The 26,091-nt window shown below is 49.4% G+C and overlaps 1 protein-coding gene across 1 annotated transcript; it reads left to right on the top strand.

Moving 5' to 3' along the window:
• Nucleotides 1-974: 974 nt before the first annotated feature.
• Nucleotides 975-1,460, top strand: Rpl27l1 (ribosomal protein L27 like 1). Its single transcript, NM_001408893.1, has one exon. The coding sequence runs from the start codon at nucleotides 1,011-1,013 to the stop codon at nucleotides 1,419-1,421; it is 411 nt and encodes a 136-aa protein (NP_001395822.1). The 5' UTR covers nucleotides 975-1,010; the 3' UTR covers nucleotides 1,422-1,460.
• The last annotated feature ends 24,631 nt before the right edge of the window (nucleotides 1,461-26,091 follow it).

Below are 26,091 nucleotides of genomic sequence, written 5' to 3'. Positions count from 1 at the left end.
CTTTGCCTTTCTTAGTCTTGGAAATAGAAGTGATCATTCTACACAGAAGGCTTTGAGTTGTTGGGCCATTTCCAGTAACACCTACCTGGCCCTGAGCTCCTGTTTCTGATTAGAAGTTCACTGGACCTGGAGAGGCCTGGGCTTTAAAGATAAAGAGAATGAGGCTCAAACGTGGACTTAGTCAACTTCTATCTTCCAGAGTCTAAGTCTCCTTTTCCCCTGAGCTGAGTTTTTGCAAGCTCAGAAAGATGCTGTGAGTCAGAACCCATCCTGGGGCTTCCTTCTTGTGCCTTCCCATGGAAAGGCCCTTAGCAAACCCCAGAATGTGCCTCCTCCGCTCCCTGGTGCAAAGAGAGTAAGCAGGCGGTTAGGGGTCGAAGAGCCAGGTGGGCTGACTAGTCTGCAGAGGACAATGCAGATAGCCTCCCTCCCCCAGCAGCTATTTGGGTCCCTTACTCTCCAGGAGGCAGCCTCCTCTCTGACATCATCTGTAGTCAATTCCCCTGAGGGCCATCCCCAATTTTCATTTCCTCTCACTAATCCTCACATGCAGTCCCTTTGCATAGCCCGGAACAGCCTCTGTCCCCGAGCTGGCTCCACTCATCAGATATGTGTTGCAGCTCACAGACCTACGTTTCTCAGTTGGAAAGGCCGTGTAGAGTTCGTCATTTCAAGTTCCCTTCCTCCTGACCCTGGAGGAGGAAGGGCAGGGCCCATTCACCCACTCAGCACCTTGGTGCCATTAGTAGAGGGCTCCCTCAGTAGACAGAGGTAGTCTATACTTGCACAAGGCTAAGAAGCAGAATGCTAGCTGACTACCAGCCCCCACTCACATTCTTGGCCAGATATCCCTCTGTAGTTCACAACATAGACCTGTTCCCACGGTGGCTCTGGGAGACATGTATTAATCATCAGAATCCATGATCAGAATGGCTCTTAACTGAGATCCTGATTTAAGAAAGGTGATATGGGCTTTCCTTTTTGCTGGGTGCCGGCTGCTTGCTGTTGAAATGGGCAAGTTTATGAAACCCGGGAAAGTGGTGCTGGTCCTGGCTGGACGCTACTCCGGACGCAAAGCCGTCATCGTGAAGAACATTGATGATGGCACCTCCGACCGCCCTTACAGCCATGCCCTGGTGGCTGGAATTGACCACTATCCCAGAAAAGTGACAGCTGCCATGGGCAAGAAGAAGATCGCCAAGCGATCCAAGATCAAGTCCTTTGTGAAACTTTATAACTACAACCACCTCGTGCCCACAAGGTACTCTGTGGATATCCCCTTGGACAAAACTGTTGTCAACAAGGATGTGTTCAGAGACCCAGCACTGAAACGCAAGGCCAGGCGGGAGGCCAAGGTCAAGTTTGAGGAGCGATACAAGACAGGGAAGAACAAATGGTTTTTCCAGAAGCTTCACTTTTAGATGTATTTTTGTTTTCGTCATTAAAAAATTAAAAAAAAAGGTGATACGGTATTAAGAATGGTATATGAAGCCCCAAATAGCCCCAGAGGTAGGAAAGAACTAAAGAAATGCAAGCCGCTGTGACAGGCTCATCTGAGTACATACGCATAGAGCAAGACTCACCCATTCACCTCTGGGCTTGCCATGGTCAAAGAGAGGAGTCAGAGCCGGGGGCAGCAGGCTAAAGCAACAGGAGGAGAAATGAAGCTCATAGTGGAAAGAAAGGCCAGCAGAAAGCCCTGACTTCTGTTTGGAGAACAGCAGTCCAGGACTGAAGTTCAGGTTGTGTCATATGGTTAGAGCTGAGGGCTGAGAGGGAAGAATCAGGAGGTGACCCTTACAGGGCTGACTGCCCACCCACGTCCAGACAAGTCTGTGTGCAAGTCCAGCCTGCCTGCCCAGTGGATCCTTCACCACTGCTTCCTTCTAGCCCCAGGAGACAAAGTGTGCATCACCTTAGAGCTTTCTCACTATACCCTCTGCCTTCTCTAGTTCCTCTTTCGCTGGAAGAGCCCTTTGCTGCTTCCACAGCTAACTCAAATGTGACCTTCTCGAAGCAGCTTTCCTAGATCCTCATCCTCGTCATCCCGTCAGGGCTACTTGGCCTTAACTGTCGCCACAGAGGTTCACCACACGTATGTACCCCTCAGTTTCTCCAAGTGAGCCTCGTACTGAGCCTGGCTACTGGGTAGATGCAAAAGGAAGCAAAATGAGCACATGTTTACAAATAAGCATCCAGTTCTGGGTCTGGGAAGAGGCCTTGACAGTCACCTTGGAGCATTAAAAGTGCATGGTTCTTCTCATCGCCAGCCCCCAGGCAGTGTCTGTCATCAAGAAGAAGGCACGATGGCTGGCCGGACAGAGAGGCAAGAGGGGGCAGATCCCTATGACATGGGATCCCTCTTCCTCCAAAGCCAGGTTCTCACTCATCTGTCCTCCGTCTGGCATCACGCTCCGGATGGGATTCAGGAAACACATGCAGAGGATACCTAAGTGACATCTAAACCATCCCTCTGAGGGGCACAGTGCCAATGTCCTGTCATGATTGGCATGCCGGAAGAGCCCCAGTTGCCCCTTCTCTGGCCATCCTGGGAGGCTCTGTTATCCTAGAGAGGCCGTACTGGTGGCCCTGAGCCCTGTTCCATACCTTCCATGGAACAGCAAAGCCAAGCAAGAGGAAGTGAGATCAGTGAGCCTAGCTTCTGGGATTCTGGTCTCAGCTTTTCCATTAACTTCTCTGGTGACTGTGGTTGAGTGTGTGAGCCTCAGTGACCCTTGGAGTCTCCCTGCTACAGACTGGAGGCTTCCCAGAAGGAGAGAAGCTCCAAAGAAAGCCAGCAAAGGATGGCTTTGGGTGCTGAAGCGTGGCCCTCATCACCGTGAGCAAGCCACATCTGGTGCCCTGCGCCAGGCGCCCTGTCATCCGCCCTAGTGCCTGAGCCTGCACCCGCCTGGCCACAGGCTGAGGAAACATAATTGTGCCGGGCTATTTCAGATCCATTATCTCAGCTCAGCCCCGGCTTCCTGAGCAGGCCCCGAATTAGCCTGGCGCTTTGTTCTCAAGTGCATTCGTCAGATCGCTTGGCCTGTACCTCGGGAGGAGGGAAGAGGAGGGAGGGGAGGGCAGAGAACGAGGGGAGGGCAGGGGCGGAGACTGGGCGGAGAGGGAGCGGGAGGAGGAACTCGATGCTAATTAAGTCTCATTAAAAAGAAGACGACAATGAGGAATAAGGCGAAGAAGAAAGAAAAAACGAAGTGGAGGGGGGAGGGAAGGGCTTGCTGAGGAAGCAGAACAGCCACCGGGAGAGACGCACACAGAAGCGCGCAGGCACACACGCCTACAAAAAGACAGACAAACACACACAGCTCTCCCTCCCAGCAGCCTGTACCCACTCTGCCCGGTCAGCCCCGACCCGCCAGTTTGGCCCCAGACATCCGCTCAGAAGCTGAGCTTTCTTCCGGTACCCAATTCAGCTAGGATTCAAATTCTGCCTGGGCTACTCAGGAGTTCGAGGCCTTGGCTAATCAGCTCTCGGGACCTCAGTTTCTAATATTTGTCACGGGGAATCCCCAGCTCCTCCTAACAAAACTGGCTAGAGAATAGAGTAGGCTCAGAGCAGCCATCATCCTAGCATACTGCCCCTCTGGGGTCCAGCCTGGCTAGGCAGCCACCTCTATGCAGTTTTCAGAGCTGGAGTGGGATGCTGGGCTCCCTCCCCTCCTGCCACAGTTGCCCTGCACCACCCTCCCGCCCTGCACCACCACCAGCCTAGGCTGCTTTCATGGACCATTGCTTGGGCAACAGACAAAGCTGCCCAGGGGTAGGGAGCCTCTACATCACCACAAAGGTCCCCAGTCGCCCTAATGAACTAACTCAGCTCTCTTTCTCTCCGAATTCTTGTTTCTTAGTAACTCCCATCTTCCAATGGAGCCCAGTTCAATGCCAAGCTCGCTTTTCAGAACACTCAGTCAGCCCCTGGGTAGATGAGGAGACCTACACATGGGATGCCTGCACCACCCCTCTTTGTCTGTAAAGAGAATCCAGCTTTACCCTCCCTAACTATCCCAGGTCAGGCTCACTATCCCCGGAAAGACCTCCAGCTCCTCCTGAGGTGGAAGTCCAAGCTGGGCCTTGTAGCTGTCATTTACACTCGGGCTCAGGCATAGAAGGCGGATCCAGGAACTTCATCTCAGAGCCTTTTCCCAAGCTCTCCAGCCCAAGGCACCTCCAAGAAAGCTTTGTTGCAGAAATCATCATCTAGACCAGTGGTTCTCAACCTTCCTACCGCTGTGACCTTTTAATACAGTTCCTCATGTCGTGGTAACCCTAACCATAGCATTATTGCAGTTCTACTTCATAACTGTAGTTTTTTTTAACTGTTATGAATCACAATGTACATATCTTTTCTGATCATCTTCGGTGACCCCACTGAAAGGATCATTTGACTCCGGAAAGAATTATCACCCACAGGTTGAGAACTACTGATCTAGACTGTTCTGGATTCAGATTTCGACTCTGAATCACTCGCTGGTCATGTGACCTTGACCAGCCAATTCTCCTTTCAAATCTTTAGTTTCATACTCTATAAAGCGGGGCGAGTGACTGGCTGCCCCATGGAGTGTCTGTTACTGTGTAAAGTGCTTAGTGCTGCATGGTATATAGAAGGTGCTCAGTTCACAGTATTTGTACATCTTCCATCTCCATTCCCTCGTGTGCTCCTCATACATACACAAATGCCCCTTGGGTAATCCAGGTGCCCCTGTGCCTGCCAGGGAAGAGGAATTGGAGGAAGGTCCCCTCTGGGGGGACCTTGCGGGTCTTCAGTGGTCTAGAATCACAGGAATTCAGGCAAACCCAGAAATTGAGGTCAGAGAGTAGTGTGCTACAGGAATAGAAAGGAGAAGGCCTACTGTTGAAAGGGTTGGCTAACAGTCCCAGATTTTCCAGAGACTCCATGGGCCCTTGACTGACTGAGTCTTTGCCCCTGTGTGGATGTCAGCCAACACCCCTCCCCCAGTGGCAAGGCCACATAGGCTCCAAGATACAAACTGAAGGTCACTGCTGAATCCACCCCCACCCTCCCCAGCTCGGTGAGGTCAGCAGGCAGGCCTCCCCCACGCTTCACTCTCTTCTCTTGCAAGGCTGTTTCTTGCAGCAGCATCTTCTACAGCAGTGAGCCCTCAGAGCCTTTCCACCCCACATTCCTGTGCAAGCCTTCAAGCAGTCCCAGACGGAGCTGGGGCTGGGCTGCACTGTGAGCTGAATCGAGTTCCCATTGTCCGCAAATCGGGACCAGCTGTGAGCAGCCTAACAGCCCCAGGCTCATGGCCGCCCCCACTCCCACAGCAGTTAGAGAAGAAGGAAAAAGAGAGAACCCACTGCCTGCCCAGGGATCCCCGTCTTCTATGTGCATGCGTACATGCACATATGTACACAAGCAGCATGCCCAACTCCCTAGCCAGGAACAATCAAGCATTATGATATGCAGCTGGACAGAGACTTCCTCCACAACCACCTGGCCCACCCAGTAATGCGTAACCTTCTTCCCAGTCCTGGCCTTCAGCACCTCAGAGGCACCCACCCTGGTACACAGGCATGTGGAAACCAGTGCTCAAAGGCACAGGGATGCCCCAATTGGATAAGGTTGCTTGACTCTATCATATCGTGATTTGGGGGTTGGAGTACAAAGCAGGCTGTGGCCTCAGATACTAGGGCTGGTAAGCAAAGAGGAAGCCAGACTGGGGCCAGAACCTGATTCCAGGGCAGAAAAGCTGGCCCAGCTAAGTGTAGATGCTGTCGGTGATCGGACTCCTTGTTGGGGCAAGTTCAGTAAAGAGATGAATGCATGCATGCTCATTCAACAGCAAAGCAGTTATGTGTGGATAGCTATTCCACATACTAACCTAAGAAGAAAGTCAGCAAGCCTCTGTCTGGGGGCTTCAAACTGAGCATCAAGCCCATAGGGAAGACATACTCCCTACTAGATAATGAGTCAAACCATTTGGGCCATCTATAGCTAGTCGTAGCAAAGAAGTAAACACGAGCTAAGTGGAGTGATCCCTGCCAGCCCCAGGGCACCAATGCCTATGGACAAAGAAACAATGCTGAACACCCCTCCTGTTGTGCTTTCCCCCATGCCTTCCCAGTTTCAGCTTCACTACCATGCCCTCCCCAAGCCTGTGAGAATGAAGTAGACTGCTCGGGTCGGCATTTGCCTCAGAACTGTGCTTTCCATCCCTAGGCCAGTGGGCCTCCATCCTATCTGCCTCATAAAATCTAGAAAGGTGTCTTGACAAAAACCACAAGGAGCTGGAGACATAGTGCAGCAGTAGAGGGCTCAGCTAGCAGGTACAAGCCCTAGGTCCTGTTCCCCCCAATCCCCCATGCTCTCTCTCGCTCTCACTCCCCCAACTTTAGAGTAAGGATAAAGCCATACTCCAGAGCAATTGAGTCAGGTTTTCCACTGGTGATTCTCATGGACGGTCAGCTAGCGGCACCATTAGTGGGGAGCAGCCTGGCATAGAACTTCCAGGCAGAGCTATATTAGAATCCAAACTCTACCTCTTATACGCACTGGGCAGAGTACCCAACCTCTCCAAGCCTCAGTGTCCTTATCTGCAGAACCCAGATTCACATGATACATCCCCGAAAGGGCTCCACAGATGTGGCTATCCTCATCAGCTGAAGAGGCTAAGGCTGCAGAGGATGACATATGGGTTAAAAGTCACCCCCTCCCCCTCCACACACTTTATCCTGAGGCTTTGAAGGTCAGGCAACAGGCGCTAATGTCAAGAGCATCTGAGAAGGGTCAGATCATTAATGAGCACTAAGGCTGAAAGAAGCATTAGAAGCCATCAGCTCTCACCAATGTGTGGTTCAAATGTGAAAACTGCAGAGCAGAAAAGAGAAGAAACTTGAAATTTGGCAGCATGGCCAGCACAAATTGGCACGGAGGAGGAACAAAGATAAATATGACAGAATTCCCAAAAGAAGGCTTAGAGTCATTCAAGTGGACTGCAAAAACTACTCCAGGCCAAGAAGAAGATGAGGGAAGAATGGTGAAGTCTGTGGTGCCTGCCACACAAGGACCAGTTGGAGGGATGTGAACCTCAGGGAGTCTGCCACACAATGGCCGATTGGAGGGAAGTGAGTCTCATCCATTTGGTCCTTCCTCAGACCCTGCCTCTCTCTGCTGTTAATCTGGTCTCAGCAAAAGACCGCAAGTACCTTGGGATGCTTCTGATTATCCCCACAAACTCTGCAACCCTACTATCTTCTGTCCCACCAGTTCTTCCTGATCCTAAGCTGATGGAAGATTAGGCTTCTCTCCTGTTTCCTGCGAGATCTTCCAACTACACAGCCTACCCATATCACCCTCTGTTATGGAGCTGCCCTCCAGGCATGACAAGGCAATAATGGGCATCTTGAAATCGGAGTAGCTGTGATTATATAGCAGCCACCCCTCAGAAGATCAGGCCCACTAACATCTGAGGGCTCACCAAGCCACTTGAGGTCTAGCCCTTCTCTGAGGACATAAAGCTGTTAACAATTGCTTGGGGATGCTCTTTTGGGGGTGCAGGCTATCCCTATATGTTGCCCATGTCCTCGGAAGGAGTTTCAATAAAATTGGTTTGTCAAGGTGAACTTTGGCTGGGATGGGTCTTTGGTCAGTGGTTATCCTCTTTGATCTGAACAGAAAACCCATGCGTTTTGTCCAGGCTATTTCCCATAGCTCCTTCTCCTTGTTGACTTTGTCCCATTTAAAAAAAAAAACAAAACATTTGTTATCTTCCCTTTGAAGATAAGAAAAAGGGGCAAAAAAAGAGGAAAGAACAAAAACAAAAAAGAGGAGAGGAGAGAAGGGAAGAGAAGAGAAGAGAAGAGAAGAGAAGAGAAGAGAAAGGACAATGAGGGGATAAGAAGAAAGAGTGGGGGGCAGAGAAGGGAAGAGAGTGGTGGATTGATAAGGCTTATGATCCTAGTATTCAGAAGAATGAGGCAGGAGGATTTCAAAATCCAGGCCAGTATAGGCTACACAAAAAGACCCTGTCTCAGACATGTCTTTCTTTCGATGTGTGCTTCTCTCTACCTACAGCCATTTTCTTTACTTTCCTTGATAAGGAAAAGCTGTCTCCACTGTCTCCACTTCTTGCGTCCTGTTAATGTATCAGCCACTGTATTCTGCCTTTGCTCTTCACCCTTCAACTAAAGCAGATCCTGTCAGAGCTCCAACAACTGCCAGACTGCTAAATGCAGCCGGCCTTTGTAAGAGCAGCTCCTGTGAGAAGCTCGCCATGGGAGTGGCCTGGGCAGGGCTTCCGAAAGAAGACTGACCTTTCACCCTACTCTGAACCAACACTGGTAACCTCGAAAGCCACTTAAGATCTTTGAGACTCCATGTCCTAATCTGTAAAGTGGGCCTGATAATAGCACTAACCTTGGTAGCATTGGTGTGAGGATTAAAGGAGTTAACCTAAGTTAAGCCCTTTAGCTCCTACTCCAGCTCCCATCAGGGGGCGGTGCTCTATATGAGCTAGCTCCATCTACACGCTACAAACTAGCTCGCATCACCTCTCAGCCAACCTCCCCAAAGTTGTCCAATTCCTTCCGCACTCCTGTGACAATGCACTATTTTCCTCCAACCTCCCAGCCACTCAGTTCCTTACTCTGCAACACCTATGGCATCCCCTTAAACACGTGTGCTAGGTTCTCTCCCTTAGTTAGCTCGGGCAGTCTCAGGATCTCTAAAGTCACTGAGAATCTTGCATCCCCAAGTGTCCATTACCCTCCCAAGCCTGTTTGATCTCCAGGCTCATTAACTAATCATTTACTTTGATGCCTTGATTTCAATGCTTCAGGGAGAGATGTGTTGTCTCACCCTAAATCCTGGTGGACCCCCACGGCTTCCCATCTTCGGAAACAGCACAACGGACTTAGGTGCTGGAACAAAGGCCTCAGGGTTATTGTAGACTCTTTCCTTCTTCTCATTCCCCCACCTTCAGATGAACAGTAGGTCCTATTCCTCCAATAAATGTCATCCATCCATGCCTCCCTTGCTTGTGCAGTGGGAACAACTGTGTGGGCCTCCTTATCTCTGCCCCTATTTCCTGTGCCCTGCTACAATCTGATCTCCTAGCAATCACCAGAGTGGTTTTCAAAATGTTTATCAGGCGGGGCTGGGGATTTAGCTCAATGGTAGAGCGCTTACCTAGGAAGAGCAAGGCCCTGGGTTCGGTCCCCAGCTCCGAAAAAAAAGAACCAAAAAAAAAAAATGTTTATCAGACTCTCCTTCTCTGTAACTTCCAACTTGTGCGTTCTTCCTGGGCTTTGAATTAGACAAGCCTCTTTCCAAGATGTGTGGTACCCACTTCCTTCTGACCATATGGGTTCCATGATTCCCTTTCATCCATGTTTCTCCTGTACTGGCATCTATTTCAGTCCTTAGCACAAGGCCTTTGCAGTAGCTATTCTCTTTGTTTCAAAGGTGCTTTCTTCAGTTTTCTTCACTCCGTCTCTTTGGTGACATTTGGTTAGCTTACAGCTCCTAGTTTAAATATCGTCTCCCTATACAGGCCTTCACTCAACATCATAGGTAAAATACATTTCTCCTATTAGTCTCTGTAACGGTGATCCACTTAGTCCTTCCTTGTCTTCTTGCATATTTGTTTCTTCTCTATTGTCCTCACCAGAATGGATGTGTAATTAGGGCAAACGTGTTGACTGTCTAGTTTACTGTGGTTGCCCCAGACTATAGGACAATGACTATTACAAAGGATTCAATTGCCATTTGTTGAATGAACCAAAGAAAATGGGGTTAGAAAGAAGGAAGCAGATTAGAGAGAAAATAAAAAGCCAGAAGCTGTGGCTGGAGTGGACATTATTGCTCTGGAAAAAGAAAAAGAAAGCCAATAGCCTCAGATAGAACAAAGATGGCACTTTGGGAAAAAAAGAGTAAAGGAGCCACAGGAGGCAGCAAGGAAGACAAGAGAACTCAAAGCCAAGGCAGGGTGGAGAAGAGCAAGCAAAAAGGGACAGTTGGCAGGGACAGATGTGAGGATGGTCACTCCATTTGGTGACAAAGGGGATCACCGATGCCTGTGACAGAATACTTTCCAGCAAGAGGTGTGTGTTTGGGGGCTATACTGAAGTAGACTGAGGCGAGAGTGGGAGGCCTAGAGCTGAGACAGAGAAAGACAGCCCTGCCTGAGAGTCTAACTGAAAAAGGAAGGGAAAGGAGAAGGCCCAGCCCGAGGGGGAGGCAGGGTCAAAGGAGGGTCTCTTTGAAGGATTGGGGAGAGCTGAAAACCCTTATAGGCTGAGGAGGAAATAGCACTCAAGGAAGGGGGAGAGGTGAAAATACAAAAAGAAGGGCATAATTGATGGCATTAGAGGGTGAGTATGGAGGGGAGGAGAGATGCCTCCTTAGGAGGCAAACAGGGGAGGAGAGAGGGAGGGAGGAAGGGAGGACATGCACAGAGATACTGAGGTGAGGTGCACAGCCCGAGTCTTCAGTGAAGCTGGAAGCCAAGCATGAAGACAATGTGTGTGGGGGTGAAATATAAGAAGAGTAGAAACACAGCAGGGCGCCTCCTTGAGAGGAGTTAAAGGTCATGAGCTGAGGCTGACCTACTTAGAGATGCTACAAGTTACCTCATCAGGACTAGGGACAGGACTAGACAGAGATAGGGCCAGCAAAACATGCAAAAAGCTTGGACACTCGGTAAAGTTAGGGAATGTTCTGAGGGACAGTAAGGGTTGGCAAGGAAGGTTTTCTGTGAGAGAGATGTTGTGCATGGGCACAGGAGCCCAGCTAGACAAGCAAAAGCCAAGTATCCATTGGAAGTTGCTAAAGGAGTCTCCAGGTTTCCATTCCAATACAAGGAGGTTGCTCCTGCAGAAAAGAACATTGTCCTGGCACAGGGCGGGGAAAACAAACATGGATGTGTTTCTTTGGGGAGGGGGTTTGCCTCTCGAGAGTCTGAAGAAATTATGGGAGAATACCTTGCCGACTGGGGGTGCTGGCTCATGGGGCATATGCATGGCACGGGCTTGCCACCTGGGAACATGTCATGACTTCTGGCACTCTAATGAAGGCCGGCAGACACGTGGGCTTGTCCAACTGTCTAGCAGTTCATATTTCTACCTGTCAGAATAGGAAGCTGGCATCAATTACCCACGGCAGGCTGGAACTGTGCAGGCTCCCAGGCAGGTAGGAACCCGGTAGAGGCAGGAAACCCAACGGCTGGGATTCCAACCCCTTAGGCCACCATGATCTGTGACTCCCAGTCCATGTCTCCATGACTTCATGCTGGCTAGATGTTGGGTGAGAAAAGCCTACACTGGAGATGACTGCCTGTGGGACCAAAGAGTCAACCAGAGAAGCAGCAGCCCACAGCCAGGTGAGGCAGCCCAGGAGTGAAGGATGTATGCTCATCTGTGGAGCTGAAAGCCGGTGGGCTCAAACACAGCCCTTCTGACTAGAACTGCTAAGGCCAGCAGGCATACCATCCTATTCCCAGGATGTCACCCACACTTGGCTTTCAAAGAAACAACAAATTAATGCAGTTTGTCAATGAGGCTGCCAGACCCTCTCTGTCTTGAATGGGATTCTGAGCCACACACAAACTAGTGGTGAGACCTTGTGTAGGTACACTCAGCACCTCAATTCTGTCATAAAACAGAGTCATAGATGGACAGAATGACTGGACTTTCGTAAAGCTATTGCAAAGATGTCTGACCTATACTAAGCATGCATTCATTACCTCTGGGGTGATAGCCTAGGCAGCAGGCATTAAGCATTAGGTTGGGTGAACTCTGACAGGTGTGGGTATAACTTCTCCATTGCTCCTGACCTCTCCGAGCATTCAATTCCTCACTTTTACAGTAGGGTGATTAAGTCAGCACACGGGTGGCCTCAAGTTAAATGATGAAACGTCCATGGATATGTCTGACCATCCTACTACATTCCGGCTGCTCAATAAATAACAGCCTGCCACCAGTCCTGCCAAGTACCTGGCTCTGTTTCCTAGACAGGCTGAAGATGCTCAATCAAAACATCAGGCAGCCCAAGATCACTTGGTCCCCTTAGCCAGCCTGGTGCCCATTTACACGGAAGTAAGTTGGAGCTGGAACTTTGCTGGACAAACTTATGCTTTTAGCGCAGCTTGTAGCAGCTACATTTTTCATTAAGGTCTGCTGGGTGGCTTCTTAAAATACAGACTCCTGGACTACACCACCAGAGTTTCAGATTCAGTGAGGGAACAAAATAGGGACTGAAGATGAGCATTTTCAACAAATTCCACGAAGCTGTTAATGCTGTTAGTCCTGGGACCACATTTTGAGATACACTGGCTCAAAGCAGCAACTGACTTTCATATGTATCCCAAACTTCTGGGAGACCGAAGATGTAGCTGAGAGGTAGCATGCTTGCCTAACACACAGGAAGGCCTAAGAAACACGAGTTTGATTCCCTAGGACAGCAGAGAGGCACCCAACACCTGAGGGAAGTTGTTGGGCAGTGGATTCTGTGGAAGCAGGGCTGAAGTAAAGCCTGGGGTTCTGCAAAGGGGACACCGCTGCTAGGCCGACTGAGCATCCTATGCATAGCAAAGCTCACAGGAGAGATGGAGACACAGTTCATTGAAAGTTCTTCCCAGTCGGTGGGCAAGCAAAGCTGCGGGGTGGAACATGGGCTTCAGGAGGCACGAGCTAGAGAACAAGGTGGTATCAAAGAGGAGATGAGACAGAGCACTTGACTAGCGAAGGGAAAAACATGATAAGGGTAGTTCCATGTAAGGCACTAGCATAACAGTTGTATATGTGTACATGGTGGGCAGGAGGGAGGGAAGGACGGATAGAAAGAGAGGACATTTGGAAAGAAAATATTTCAAATAATATCAAAGTAATATCTTGGAGAAAAAAATCAAAGCTGTGTTTGAGTTCTCACATTTTATGAGTTAGTATCGTTTTCAATTTTAGTTATATATGGCCTGTGATGTAAGAAATGGGTGGACTAAATAGTCTACTTGGAGGTTAGCGCCTCTGAAGGTGTTAAAACCCAGCCCTGGTGACAATTTGTACCGCTCTGAGATTTGGAGCTAGAAGTCATGGCCAATAGTTTGTTCTCATCCCATGGCATCCCCAGCGTGTTCAGAGGCGATTCCATGTTGCAGATGTAAGTCATTCTGTGTGGGGGTCCAATGTTCTTAGAATGCCAGGCGTCATGTAGGACTTCAGAGTGTCCAGCAGTACAGCACGGCAGTGCACGTCTATCATCTGAGCACTTGGGAGGCTGGAGTAAGAAGACAAGGAGTTCAAGGAGAGCCTGAGAGAAAATGAGCACCGTCTCAAAAGCAGAGGGGTCTAACGAACTGGAGGGGCAGCAAGACGAATGCCAAGAAGAAAGGGTGGGCAACTACTCACCGTGGTACATTTTATGAGTAAATTGTAGGAACAGCGTCCAGATGAGGAAGGACTCAGCTGCTCCCAAGGCCAAGAGGCACAGAGCATATGTTACCTAGGTCTGCCTGTATTCAAGGCCAGTCTTCCATTTTAGCTGTATGGTTCAGAACAAGTGACTTTCTGTTCTAAGGCTTGGTTTCCTTATCTGTAAGAGGACGATATCTGTCCACACCTTATAGATTTGTTGTAATAACTAACCTAGTTAATATAAATCAAGAGTTGATAATAATCCCAGACCATTGCAGAGCCTCAAAAAGATAATAGGTACAGTGATCTCAGAGTTTGGGGGATGGGGCATCCTAATTGAGAAAAGACATGAGTCGGGGCATAGGAAATGCCTGGTCAAGGAGGCAAAGGGGCTCAGGTGAATTGTGCCTAAGACCCATCTGAGTGAAGCTCAGACTTTTAGTGCCAAGTGTCGCTGCCCAGTCCTTCTAGGGCCGTGAGCCAATGAATCACCAAGACGCAAACCAGAATGAGTTTTGCTTGACTAGCACGTCTAGTGATGTCATGGCATGCCACAGTGATATGGGGGCTGTCTGCATCGCTCCTTGTGAAAACAAATAAAAAAGTGTTCCCTCTCTAGCTCATAGTGGGCATCAGGACTTTGCTGGAAGGGGAATGGCTTTTGCATCCTTGGTGTCCTGCGGCCATGATCTTGTCAGAGGACAAATGGCAAAGGAGGCCAATGTCTTCTCTAAATCCTAATTCTGGTCCACAGAAAGGACATGGTTTGGAGAGGGTGGGGCTGGGCACCTTGAGAAGAAGCAAGCAGGCTGTTCCTCACCAAGATGGGGGGCTTGACCTGATCAGGCAGTCTGGCATATTCCTGAACACCGCCTGGGAACATAGAGCCAAAGGAAGGCAGGATAAAGACTGGAGAGCTGCTTAAGGAGAGGTGACTCTTAGAATAGAAAGCCCACAAGTAGCCTGAAAGGGAACTTGCTGTATATTAAAGGACATAGAAGAAGAGATACATGATCATGTGTGAAAGCAGCAACTGGCGTGTAGGAATGACATACCTGATCCTCCCTGTAACATCAAATACTAGCATAGACTGAAAATGCCCAAGGCCCCCCACCCATGAAAGACACTGTACATATCCAGATGCACCAGTGAGTCTTGCATTTGCAAATATTGTCCATTGAGCAGCTACAGTAGCTGCAAGCTGCTTTCAGAGGATAAGGAAAGGTGGCCCCTTGTCCCTGTCACCATCTAACTCAGTGGGCTCTGTTAGCACAACTTTCAACTACCTCTCAGGCTCTGAGAGATTTAGTTAGCATCTTGGAAAGTTAAGGCAGGAGGCTTGTGAGATCTGGGCTATATAGAAAGACTCCCTCAAGCAAGCAAACCAAAAAATTTCTTCTCCAAAACACACAGAATCCAGTGGAGTAACAAGTCAATTTGTCCCCTCAGCTTCAATCCACATGTCCCCCGGCTGCCTGTTATCTTCCTTTTACAGATAAAGAAGGCAAGGCTTAGAACAGAGTCAGGTCCCTGTGAAGTTGGCCAAGACCACACACTGCATCACCAATGGCACAGTGGCCAAAGCCAGCGTGGGCTCTCTAAGGTGATAGGGCTGACCAGTTGTTTTCTTCCTGGACTCTGCTGAGGGTGGGAGCCATCCATCCTACCAAATCTCTTCATGTCCCACAGAGGGCCAGGAACTTACCCAAGGGCATGCAAGGAAAGGTAGAAAGCAAAGCCATGTCTTTGGCCTCCTAGCTCTGGCCTGGAACCACTTTACCAGATTGCCACAAACTTTTACAAACCTTCCTCCAAGTATACACACAGTGCCTATTAAATTAGTCTTCTTGGCCTGGCCAAAGTCCTCCTTCCCTTCCCCCACCACCCTCCATCCTGTGGCTGACCTCCCTCCCTCCTGCTTGGTGCCTAATCCCAAGTGTCCTTTTCACATCCGCACCCTCCCCTCCCCCTGCCTGTTCTCCATAGGAGTGGGCCTCTCCCAGCCTCCCCATCTCCTGCTTCCCACCCCCTTGCCCCCAATCCTATAGAGTGTCATAAATTCTAACGAAACCCCATCAGGGGAAGAAAAGGAGCAAAAAGTGCCTAATTGGCAGGGGCCTGGAAGCCCTTGGTCCCCATGGTGGGATTGATAAGGTTCCTGGGAAGCAGTAGGGGTTTGGAGAGAGGAGGGGGAGACTGGGGGCCTGCCTGCCAAATGTAGCCAATTAATGTCAGTGCTGCCTTTCATGCCAGCCAATTAAGTCCCACATACTTGTCACCAGCCCTGGGAAGGGGGGGTGGGGAGGGCGGGGCAGGGGGTTTCAAGGGAACAACTAATTTCCCTGCAGCCTCCAATAATGCTGCCTTCAAAATGGGGAGAAGGTTCTGGGGGAGCCGAAAGGTGGGTGGGGCCTCCAGGGGCTAGCAGGAGGGATGAGTTTCAGAATAGTGATCCTCAGTAGAGACTTGGTTTGCACCCCTGGGAGAAATGGGAAATAGACTTGGGTTCAGACCTCAAGAGTTGATGGAAGCTTTCTTACATACTTCCCTGCACTAGGCAATGCAGGCACTGGTCAGAGCTGGGTCACTTAACCTTCCCAGCAATTCCCCGGCACTTCAGACATAGAGAACCTGCTCAAGGTCTTATAGCTCAAAATGTCCAGGCAGGCTCTGTACACAAATCAAGGTCCTGTGACACCTTGACATCTGACTTCAGCATCCAGGGGCCCTTTTCTCATCTCTTCTCCTGACCACCATTCCGCCATCATATCTTGTGAACAAGGGATGGTCATCTGGAAACCAGGAATGTTTCCCAAGCTCTCCAAGGTTGCAGCTGTCTAGATGGAACCATTTCTGAGGCAGCCGCACCTACCATGGGAATCTCCCCAGTTCTTCCCGAGGCTTAGGAGAGTGGGCCAAATTGCTGGCCAGAGGAAATTGTCTAAGGATTCCTGAAAGGATGGACTGAGGTAGCTAGAGGTAGGCTGGAAGAGCCCTCCCAGAGCAGGAAAGAGAGCCCTGGTGCAAGTGGCAAGGACTGAATGAGGCAAATCTACCATTCCAATCTTTGCTGAACCACCTCTGCCCTAAATGGTGTTTGGAGAGTCCAGACCTTACTACAAGCCTCAGTTGCCACATCTGTGAAGTGGGGATGAGCAGAATACTCCCTTGTAAGACACTTGTGAAGCTTGTGGGTCTCAAGGGAGAGAAAAGAAAGGGCTTGGAACCTATGAGTGGCTAGTCAGGGTGGAGGTGGTGAGCAAGGGTTGGCCAGGGGCAGATGTGCCCAGGAACTGGCCCTACAATGGAACCAGCTGCCCCTCTGCCCTGGATGTAGGCAGAGGCATCACAATGTGTACATTGTCATGCAGATGCTCTACCCGATCCCCCCACCCCTAGTGGGCCCACTAATGACCCTGAGAGTTGGTTGGAGGCTGGGGCAGGCTAATTACATGGCCCGCCAAGACCCAATAATTACACAGCAACTTGTACAGAGAGGGTGGCTAATTGTGTGACAAGCTGTGAGGGGAGGGCTAGGGCGCCCCTCCAGCTAATGAGCTTCCCCTAGAGTCCATGGGGCAGGGCCAGGGCCAAGAGGGGATGTGGCAGGCAGGCCCTTCCCATTCCCAGCCCCCCATGGCGCCCAACTCCTGGGAGGGTGGCAGGGCGTGCAAGAGGGAGGGAGCAGTGATTAAGAGCCAAGGCTCGCCTCAGACCTGTCTCCTCTTGCCAAGTCTTGCTCAAAGCCGCACCTGGTCGGGTACCATGGGCCTGGCCCTCTCAGGAACAACTCCCCCCTACAAGCCTCCCTCACCCGAGGTGGCTTCAGTTCTCCCAGGCTCCTGACCTTGGCCCTGGCTGGTTAGCACACTTTCTGTCCACGGCAAGGAGAAAATAGATCGGATTAATCTTGGACCATTTAAACAAATAGGACCCTTGATGTTCCTATAGCTCAGCCCCAGTCCTTGTGGGAACAAGGAGTCAAGATCCTAGTAAGGGCCAGAGGCCTGGGTTACTACTAGCCAGCAACCCTCATCCAGTCATCTACCTCTGTGGAGCTTTTCAGTGTTTTTCTCAAAATGCCCCAGATGCTCTGAAGGTCTTTGGGGCTGATTGGATATGGCTCCCAACTCAGCCCTTCCACTTTCAATATATGTAACTTCTAACAAGTCACTTGACTTCTGTGAGCCTTTAAAACCACTTGTAGATGACATACATGGTTAAGCAGATGAAATGAACTAATGACAAAGAAGGCTGGACATAAGTACCGTGATGCAGTGTGACACCCACACATGCTCCCGCTCCCTCAACTACACATCTGGGCATGTGCTCCAAAGGCCAGCGAGGCATCCAAGTATCCCATGACTGCACCACTCTCCACTCATCTCTACCTCCATTTCAGACCCAGTCCTCCGCCTTGTTCATTAGTAGCCTCACCCCACCTGCCTGTGCCCAAGCCAACCATCACTGCCTCCCCATCCCTCTCTTTTGCCTGAGGCTAGAGCCAAGCTGAGGGCAAGAGCAGGAACTCCCCTCAGACACCCTATTGAAACAAGGCTTCAAGGTGAAGTCAGGCCTGCAGCCTCTTCCCCCAGAAGTCTATTTCTAACCCCCTCTAACTCACCTCTCAACTTTTGACATTTTTGAACCCCCTCTCCCCCCAAAAAAACAAGCAGGAGTAAAGGCATTGAAGTAGCTGCTGACAGGTTGGAACAGCTTAACAAATCACCCTTAATAAACTACTGGGCGTGAGAGGAGGGTAGACTGGAGGGCAGCCTGCTCCCCAAACAGCACCTCCCTGCATGCCCTGGTCCACTGGGGCTCCCTTTGCTATCTGCCTGGCCAGCTTGACTCCCAGAAGTCTAGGTTTGCCTGTAGGGAAACTTTAGGTCTCACAAGCCCAGCCCTGGAAGAGGCACTGTAGCCTCAGAACCACAGATATATCTGGGTCCAAGAAAAAGGTTCTTAGCTTCTCTGCACTCCAAGATGGTAGCTCTCTTCTGTCTGAAATAGCCCCATGTAGGAAGGATGGGGACCAGGCTGGGTACTACATCCAGGGTAGATTTTTTGGCTTAGCAGCTAAGTAAGGAGGTTCCAACTTCTTTGATACCTGGCCCTTCTGTGCTATGAGTACGTGTAGGAGGACTCCCTGTGTGGACATAGCTATGACCATTGGCTTAAGTCAACCAGTTCTGCTGTCTGCCCAAAATACTCATCTGCCATATGCCTGTCCCCTAGGGACGCACTCTGTGTAAAATCAGCTCATGGGAGAAATACTTCCCTGATCGTGGAGTGTCACAACAGGGTGTTTGTTGGAATGGAGGCTCATTGCTGTTGCTACTCTTTTTCTATATGAATTCTTTACCTCTGGCCTCCAAAGAAAGAAAAGATTGACTAAATCCACCCAGGAATGCTTGCAAGGTGTTTCCATATAACATTCTCTTTTATGATATGGGGGCTGCACCCAGGATCTTTCACAAGCTAGACAAGTGCTCTGCCACAGAGATCGATGCGCAGCTCAACAGATCTGGTTTCTACCAACTCACATCAATGCTTCAATGGTGTTACTCTTGTGCCTCTTGCGAATGGCAAAACTAAAGCTTAGAGAGATTAGTTGACTTGCCTATGGCCACACAGCTAAGGAAGACAAGGAGTTTTACTATGAACGTCATTTGGGTGGACACTACATACTCTATACCCACCATTGACTGGACTGGGTCTACTAGCCTGGAGATGCAGGGGGTGTGTCCACAGTGAATGCTCAGGACCCAGTCTTCAGTTGTGGGCTCCATAGAACCCTGGAACTGAATTGCTGTCGAGGGTCTGAAACCTTAGTAAGCCAGTGAAGTTGCTGCCCCAAGAACATGCTGTTTGGGCCACTGAGTCTCTCAAGTAATCCTCAAAGTAATCTGTTCCTTCTCTCCCCCCCCCCATTTTCTCCAAGCCCCAGTCCCATATAGTATTCCCAGGCCTGGGGAGGATGAAGGCAGCCCTTGGGTGTCCTGATGCTATAGCAAGACTCCAGATGGTTCCTGGGTGCTGTCCTTGTCACCCTTCAGAGAAAAGGACCTGGCTTCCTCTGGCTGCTTTCCATGCAATCCATGGACCCTCTACTTAAAAGGCTGTACTCATTCAACAATTTATTGAGCACTTTTAGTACTTAACAGGCTCTAATCGGAAGTCTAGTGATTCCCAAGCCAGACAAGGCCCAAGGGAGTTCTCAAAGCAAGGAGGAGAGGAGATAGATGCAAAACTAATAATATGTGCTCTCTTCTGGAATATTGCACTTCTGGACCCCAGGGAACAAGATCATGATCAGCACATGCAGATACGCAGGGATGTAGTTCCAATGTGGACTTGGTCCTGTCAAAGGATGAGGTGATGAGACTGGGAGGTTCTGCTTTAATGTGCTGTGATCACATGAGGAGCACAAGAGTCAGGATGTACGTGTACTTATGAATATAATCACACATATCAGCTTGTGTGCATGGGCACTGACGACCACTTCTGATGGGCACTCGGATCCAGCATGTGCTCCAGGGTGTCTGTGTCTGTGACTTGGCCAGTGGGTTCAAACTATCTTAAGTCTCCCTGAGTTCCAATGAACCTCTAAAAGCCCATTATTTCCATCTCCTCTCTATCCCAGCAGACATTGGGGCTGGAGACAGTTTTTCTCTCCAGCTGACATGGCCCTATCTGCATTTGGTCCCTTCAAATGTTCTCAGTTTTCAGTCAAACCGACCAAAGTCCTGATGGATGTGAACTCCTGGAACTGGAACCAATTCCTTCCTTGACAGGGCCTTTCTCTTGGTGCCAGTGAACCCTTGCCAGAGACAGAGCTGTTCTCGTGTCTGTTTCCCTACATGGGGATGGAGCTCCATGATGATCTGTCAGACTTAACCACTGTTATGTCCTACCTCACTGAAAGAATGCAGCCTAAAACAGAAGCCCCAAGGACCGGGCTCTTTAGGATACAGGAGTAAGACTTCCATAAAGTTTAGGATACAGGTACTCTGGCCCCTACTTCCAATCCTACCCAACCATGTCTCTCCCGGGGATACTGCTGAGCTTCTCACAGATGCAGAGAGACATAGGCCAACACTGCACATTTGTGCACAAGTGGACTCTGTGCATGTGCCCTCGAACATGTAGACACCTATACTGCCCAAAACTTTTGTTTAACTGTCGTTGGCTCACCACTCCAGAGAAACTCCAGGTTATGTCATTTCCCTTCACTGATTTCTAATCCAGTGGATCCCTTTTCCTTCCAGAGCACACGGCCTCTGCCTCTATGCCCTCAAGGTCTTCCCTATTCTTTTCTTGAGCCTCCTTCCAGCACTCATAGGCCCTGTCACCTTCCTTTGGGCTACCAGTCCCTGCTTCTCTCCCATCTGCATCCCTAGATCCAATCTTTCCTTTCACAGGTCCTCAGCTGCTGTCACTCTGTACTTAAGGTCTCTCCTATATGCTACTCCATCCTGTTGATGACATTCCTATTGCTTTTGCCCCACTCTGCTTGTTGCTCCCATGTCTGTCCTGCTCCCTATCCCACTTGCTGGCAATTTCTCAGGCTTCCGCTCTCCCAGTCTCTGCATTTCTGCCTGGCCTTTACGCCACCTGCAGGCCCAGCATCCCCAAGGGCTCTCCACACAGCCACTTACTAATTAGGTCAATTATGAGGTCAATTATCTCCCCTCTCCAATGGTGCCTGCATTGCTCCACACGTGGAGTCCTTCAGCACTTCCAGGGGGCTCCAGGCAGCAGCTCTAGGCTGTAGCCCTTGCTGAGTCCCCTGCAGAAGCCTCAACTCGTCCCCAGCCCAAGCAACTGCTTACTTATCCCAGAGAACTATGCAGTGAGCAGAAGATGCTCAGAAGGCTTCAGAAGAATGCGTGGACAGCATGGCGCAGCCCTGCATGACACCAGGGTGAATTTGCCAAGGTTGTGCCATCAGTGGAGTCCATCACCAGAGTTGGGACATGTTCGAGTGTGTGCATAGCTGTATAGGAGAGGACGGAGGTGGGGTTTGGGGACAATATGTACTGGAAATAAACCTTTGTTTTCTTTAAAGTCATGAGTTTTAATTACCTCAAAGAGGGAAGGCTTTGTGCAAAGAACTCATTTTTGGAGACAGAACTGGTCCTCCGACACATGGAAGCTGTCTGAAGATACTGGCGATGAACTTTAATCCAGAATCTCTGATCCCATGACTTTTCTAGGCCTGACACCATGTCTTTTTTGAGAAAGTCAGGATGAGCCCAGACAGCCTCCACTTTCCCTTCCTTTCCCCAGTTTTTTTTTTTTTACATTGTGACCATCTTGGTCACCTGCCCAGTTGCCTGAACACTGGTGCTAAAAACCCCGTGCCATTGTGGCCATGAAAGTTATAACTGCTCAGGCCCCTGGGATCTATGCTTTCTTCGGGCTCATTGGGTCAACTGAGAAATGCCCATGCCATTGGCTGACCCACGGGGAAGTGGGCGGGGGGGGGGAGTCAAGCGTGGGTGAGAAGGGAAACAGGAGAAACTGACAAAAGGAAACAGGTAGTGAGAAAATGGATGCTGGAGAAATATGCTAAAGCGAATGGACTGGAAGCACACTGCACTGTGAGAGCGCTTGGACTTCATGTAGACCCAGCCTCTCTGCTGTGCACTGTAAGACAGGCTCCAGAAGAGAAAGGGCTTGCTCCAGACACCACTGCCCTCCTCTAGCAGGGCACCCAACACCCTGCCTCCAGAGTCACCTTGCAAAGGGAGAGGTCAGGAGGAACAAAATGACAACTTCCAAACCTCTATGTTACTGGCCATAAAGACACCTGTTACCGTAATTACACCAGGAAGTCTGTGTGTGTGTGTGTGCATTCACGCTATAGTACACACGTTTGGAGATTGGTCCTCACGTCCATCTTGTTTGAGGCAGGGTCTCTCATTCAGTTCTGTATGCCAAGTTACCTGGCTCAGGCACTTCTGGGGATTCTCTTGTCTCCTGCCTCCCATCTTTCTGTAAGCATACCAGGATTGTGGAGATGGGCTACTGTTTCTAGCCTTCTGTGGGTAGAAACTCAGACTCACGTTTCTACAGTAAGTGCTTTGCCTTCTGAGCCATCTTCTCAACCCATAGCAGGGAAATTTTAATAACAGGGAATTGAGTACAAAAATTCCCATTTCTTCATTGTATTGAATACTTTGTAACAAAAAGAATTTATAGATTATATTTCACATCAGAAAAAATGATTCCAATCTACCTTAAAGACTAGTCTATAAAACCAAAATTGCAAATACATAAGGGGGTGGGAGGAACAGGTGGGAATATGCCCAAACGCTACTACTAGTTATCTGGAGCCAGACTATGTAAATGATTGGTATCATTTTTTTGTATGTCAACACCGTTGGTACTTTTATTGAATAAACCATGGATAGCTTTTGTAATAAGAAAAAGCAGTAAAAAGTTATGTGTAAAAGTGAAATGAAAAGCAAACAAATAAAACCAGTTTCTATTCCCAGCTCCAATTTTTCTCCTGTCTTCCATATGCTAAATCTCACCGTTAGCTAGTCCTCCTAACCAGGAACTTGGGCCCAGAGACAAGAAGTGGAGCCACAGGCTTTCCCTGCCCCTGTGACCTCTGAAAAATCGAATCCACAGTGGCTCTGAATTCTAGGCCTTTCTCTTTTTGTTCAGAGCCATGGCCCATCCTAGGCTACTGCATGATCTGGGGCCAGGGCCCTGTAGCTGTCCATGTCTCTCTCCCCAGATAACCTTTCCTCACCTTCCTCATACGGCAAGCTAAGCCACTTTCATGACAGGGTCCATGTAATCATGTATCTCTGGCCTGAAAACCAGGTTGGTAGATCTTAAGTACCCATAGGAAAAGATGGCTAGCCTTGGGGTCTCTCTGCAAACCTCATTTCCCAGGCTCCTCTCCTAGAAAAAAGATCCTCCTGTCTTCCCTCTCTCTCCTCTCCCTTTCCCTCTATCCTTCTCCCTCTCCCTCTCTCCTCTCCCCCATCTCTCTCTCACACACACACTGCTCTGATTTGGCAGAAGCCCTAGTCAGGAAGCCTCCCCTCAAGTCCCATCCTTACATAGCTGTTCTCTCTAATACCATTCCATTTCTCCCTATCTGTGTTCCCTGCGACTTGGTTCTTCTCTAGTAGCCAGAGATGAACTCCTGTGGTTTGGAAGTAGATTGCGGGGCTCTACAAAGGGCAGCCACAAGAGGCATTATGGTTGAGTCCCTAAAAAGTAGCAAGAACCGTAGGAGCCTGTTATGTGACACAAGTAATGACTCCCAGGTATGGGTCTTCAGCCCACCATGATATCTGCATCAGCCCCTACAGTAGACAGCACTGTCTGTCTTGGTCCACAGACCCTCCACTTAACAGTGAATGCCTATCGCAGACCAGAATGCACCTCTTCTTTTCACCTGCAGAGGCCTCTCTGCCTGGACCTGTAATGGAGGCCTGAAAACAAACACCATCCACTTCCAGGATAAGGACACAGTACAGAGACAGAAGCCTGCCCTGATTACAACTGGGTGAGGAGAGGATGCTCTAGTTGTGAACACTGTCGACACTGGGGCCATCTTGGCTCTTTATATGGCCTGACTCTGACATTTTCTAGCTGGGTGGCCCCCGGCTGCACCTTACCTCACCTCTCAGAGCCTGGCATTCCTCAACTGTAAACTAGGAATGGTAATCGTGCATACTTCCTAAGGCTGATGGGAAGATGAAGTAAGAATATATGTAAAGTGTTTACAACAGTGCCTGTCATGAGGGTGAGAGCTATGGAGGTGTTTGTTGTTATTTTCACAAGTCATAAAATTGTATACCTATGTATACACAATTCAAACCCCCTTTTTGCAAAAGTGATAGATATGTGTGCATTCCCTTGTGTATGTTGGGGGTGGGGGTGACCTTATGAATAACTGATTATTTAAATGGCACGATTCAGGGGAGACTCCCCACATTTCCACCCATAAATGGCATGATTGCCTACTATTCTTCCAATGAGGCATATATGATTTGAGTCTTGAAGACCATTCCTTTTCTGCAATCCCCCCATTAAAATGCGCATCCCCCATGGGGGTGTTAAGCCTTATCAGCTAACACCTTAGTTGTCAGCTAACACCTTAGTTATCAGCTAACACCTTAGATATCAGTTAACACCTTAGTTGACAGCTAACACCTCAGCTGACAGCTAACACCTCCGTTGACAGCCAGCTGAGAGCAGGACCCTGCAGGACTGGCTTTTGGAAGATGGAGGACAGGAATAGTAGAAATAGAGGGGTTTCTATGGGGTTAAAAGGAAAGAACCAGGCTGGAACCCTAGTAACTTCTCAAGGTCACCTGAACTGACTGTTGCCCTGTGTTGTGTGAAAGAGAACATCTTTCCTTCCAGCTGGTGTCACCAGGTGTGGGTGGGGCGAGCCAGAAAGAGAGAGAGATCTTATGCCAGATGTTCCCCAGAAGTTGAGGAGGGCTGGCACAGTCAGCGGTGGGTGGCAGTCATGAGCTAAGATCCACCCCCACCTACCCTGCAGTTCTGGTGATTGTAGATGTTCTGTCTGAGCCTCCCTCCACTCAGCCAGGGGTTACACTGGTGAAACTTGAGGTGAGAAAGAACAGGTACATGGTCTCGGGGACTGGCTCTGAGCAAGCCTAGGGCTGGTCTCTGATTGGGCCCTAAGAGGCCACTTCCCTGCCATTGACCTTAGAGGTCAGCAGGGCCAGCTCCTGCTCTGAGCCATCCGTGTCTCTGGCATTTATCATTTCATCCAAAGTCATTCCTGTTTCCTGCCTGGACCATTCCTGTGTGTAATGAAAGCCATAAGCTCATTAAGTTGGGGTGAAGAAGGACTTCCTTTGATTTGTCCTCAATTTACCTCCCTCAAACTTCAAAAAGGCCCTCCCACATCTACAGAGCCAGAGCTTTGATGGCCAGAGTAGAGGCCCCTGCATTCACAATGCTCATAATTTAGAACATTTCAATCCAACTCACTCTAACCAGTGTTGAAGACCAAAGAATCTTGTAATTGCAGTACTGGAAAGACATTCCAGAAAGATCCTCAGAAATTAGAGTATCCCACTCTGAGTTCTCAGCCCCTTCTCAGCCCCCACCCATCATTCAGATAAGAAGGCTGAGGACCTAAGAGGTTATTAATCCCTTGTATAAGTGCACAGAGATAGTGTGGATAAAAAGGCTTCAGTGTATACTCCCATAGGGAATCCTCAGAACATTCCTGCAAGAAATCCGTGGTTATTATGCCCAGATCTGGGGGGTAGAAGTTACTTAAGAACTTTTCTCCTAACAAGGACATGATAGAGTGGATTCCAAATGCAGCCCATTCTAGACAGTACTTCCAAACAGGATAGGTGCTGCATGAACTTTGGAATCAAATCGAGCTGGAGATGTCCTACGTACACCACTCTGTAGGCATGTGTTCTTAGAGTGACAGAAAGCCTCGGCCTCAGTTTCCTGTGGTTGAAACCAAACAACTACTACTCTACTACTCTTGTTTATTATTATTACTTTTATTATTTTACAGTTCAGATGTTGACCCTCCCGGTCTTTCCTCCCACAGTTCCTCATCCCATTCCTCTTCCCCCCATTCTCCAAGAGGATGTCCTCTCCCCAACCCCTACCAGGCCTCCCCACTCCCTGGGACCTCAAGTCTCTTGAGGGTTAAGTGCATCTTCTCTCACT

This window comes from Rattus norvegicus, chromosome X (genome assembly GCF_021556685.1).
Source record: "Rattus norvegicus strain SHRSP/BbbUtx chromosome X, alternate assembly SHRSP_T2T, whole genome shotgun sequence".
In the NCBI taxonomy this organism is placed as follows: domain Eukaryota; kingdom Metazoa; phylum Chordata; class Mammalia; order Rodentia; family Muridae; genus Rattus; species Rattus norvegicus.
The sequence above is the reverse complement of the archived record's forward strand: the minus strand, read 5'-3'. Positions and strand labels throughout refer to the sequence as shown.

Bases quoted from the DNA above. Each gene is read 5' to 3' on its own strand.
- Rpl27l1 (NM_001408893.1), top strand. From the start codon at position 1,011: ATGGGCAAGTTTATGAAACCCGGGAAAGTGGTGCTGGTCCTGGCTGGA.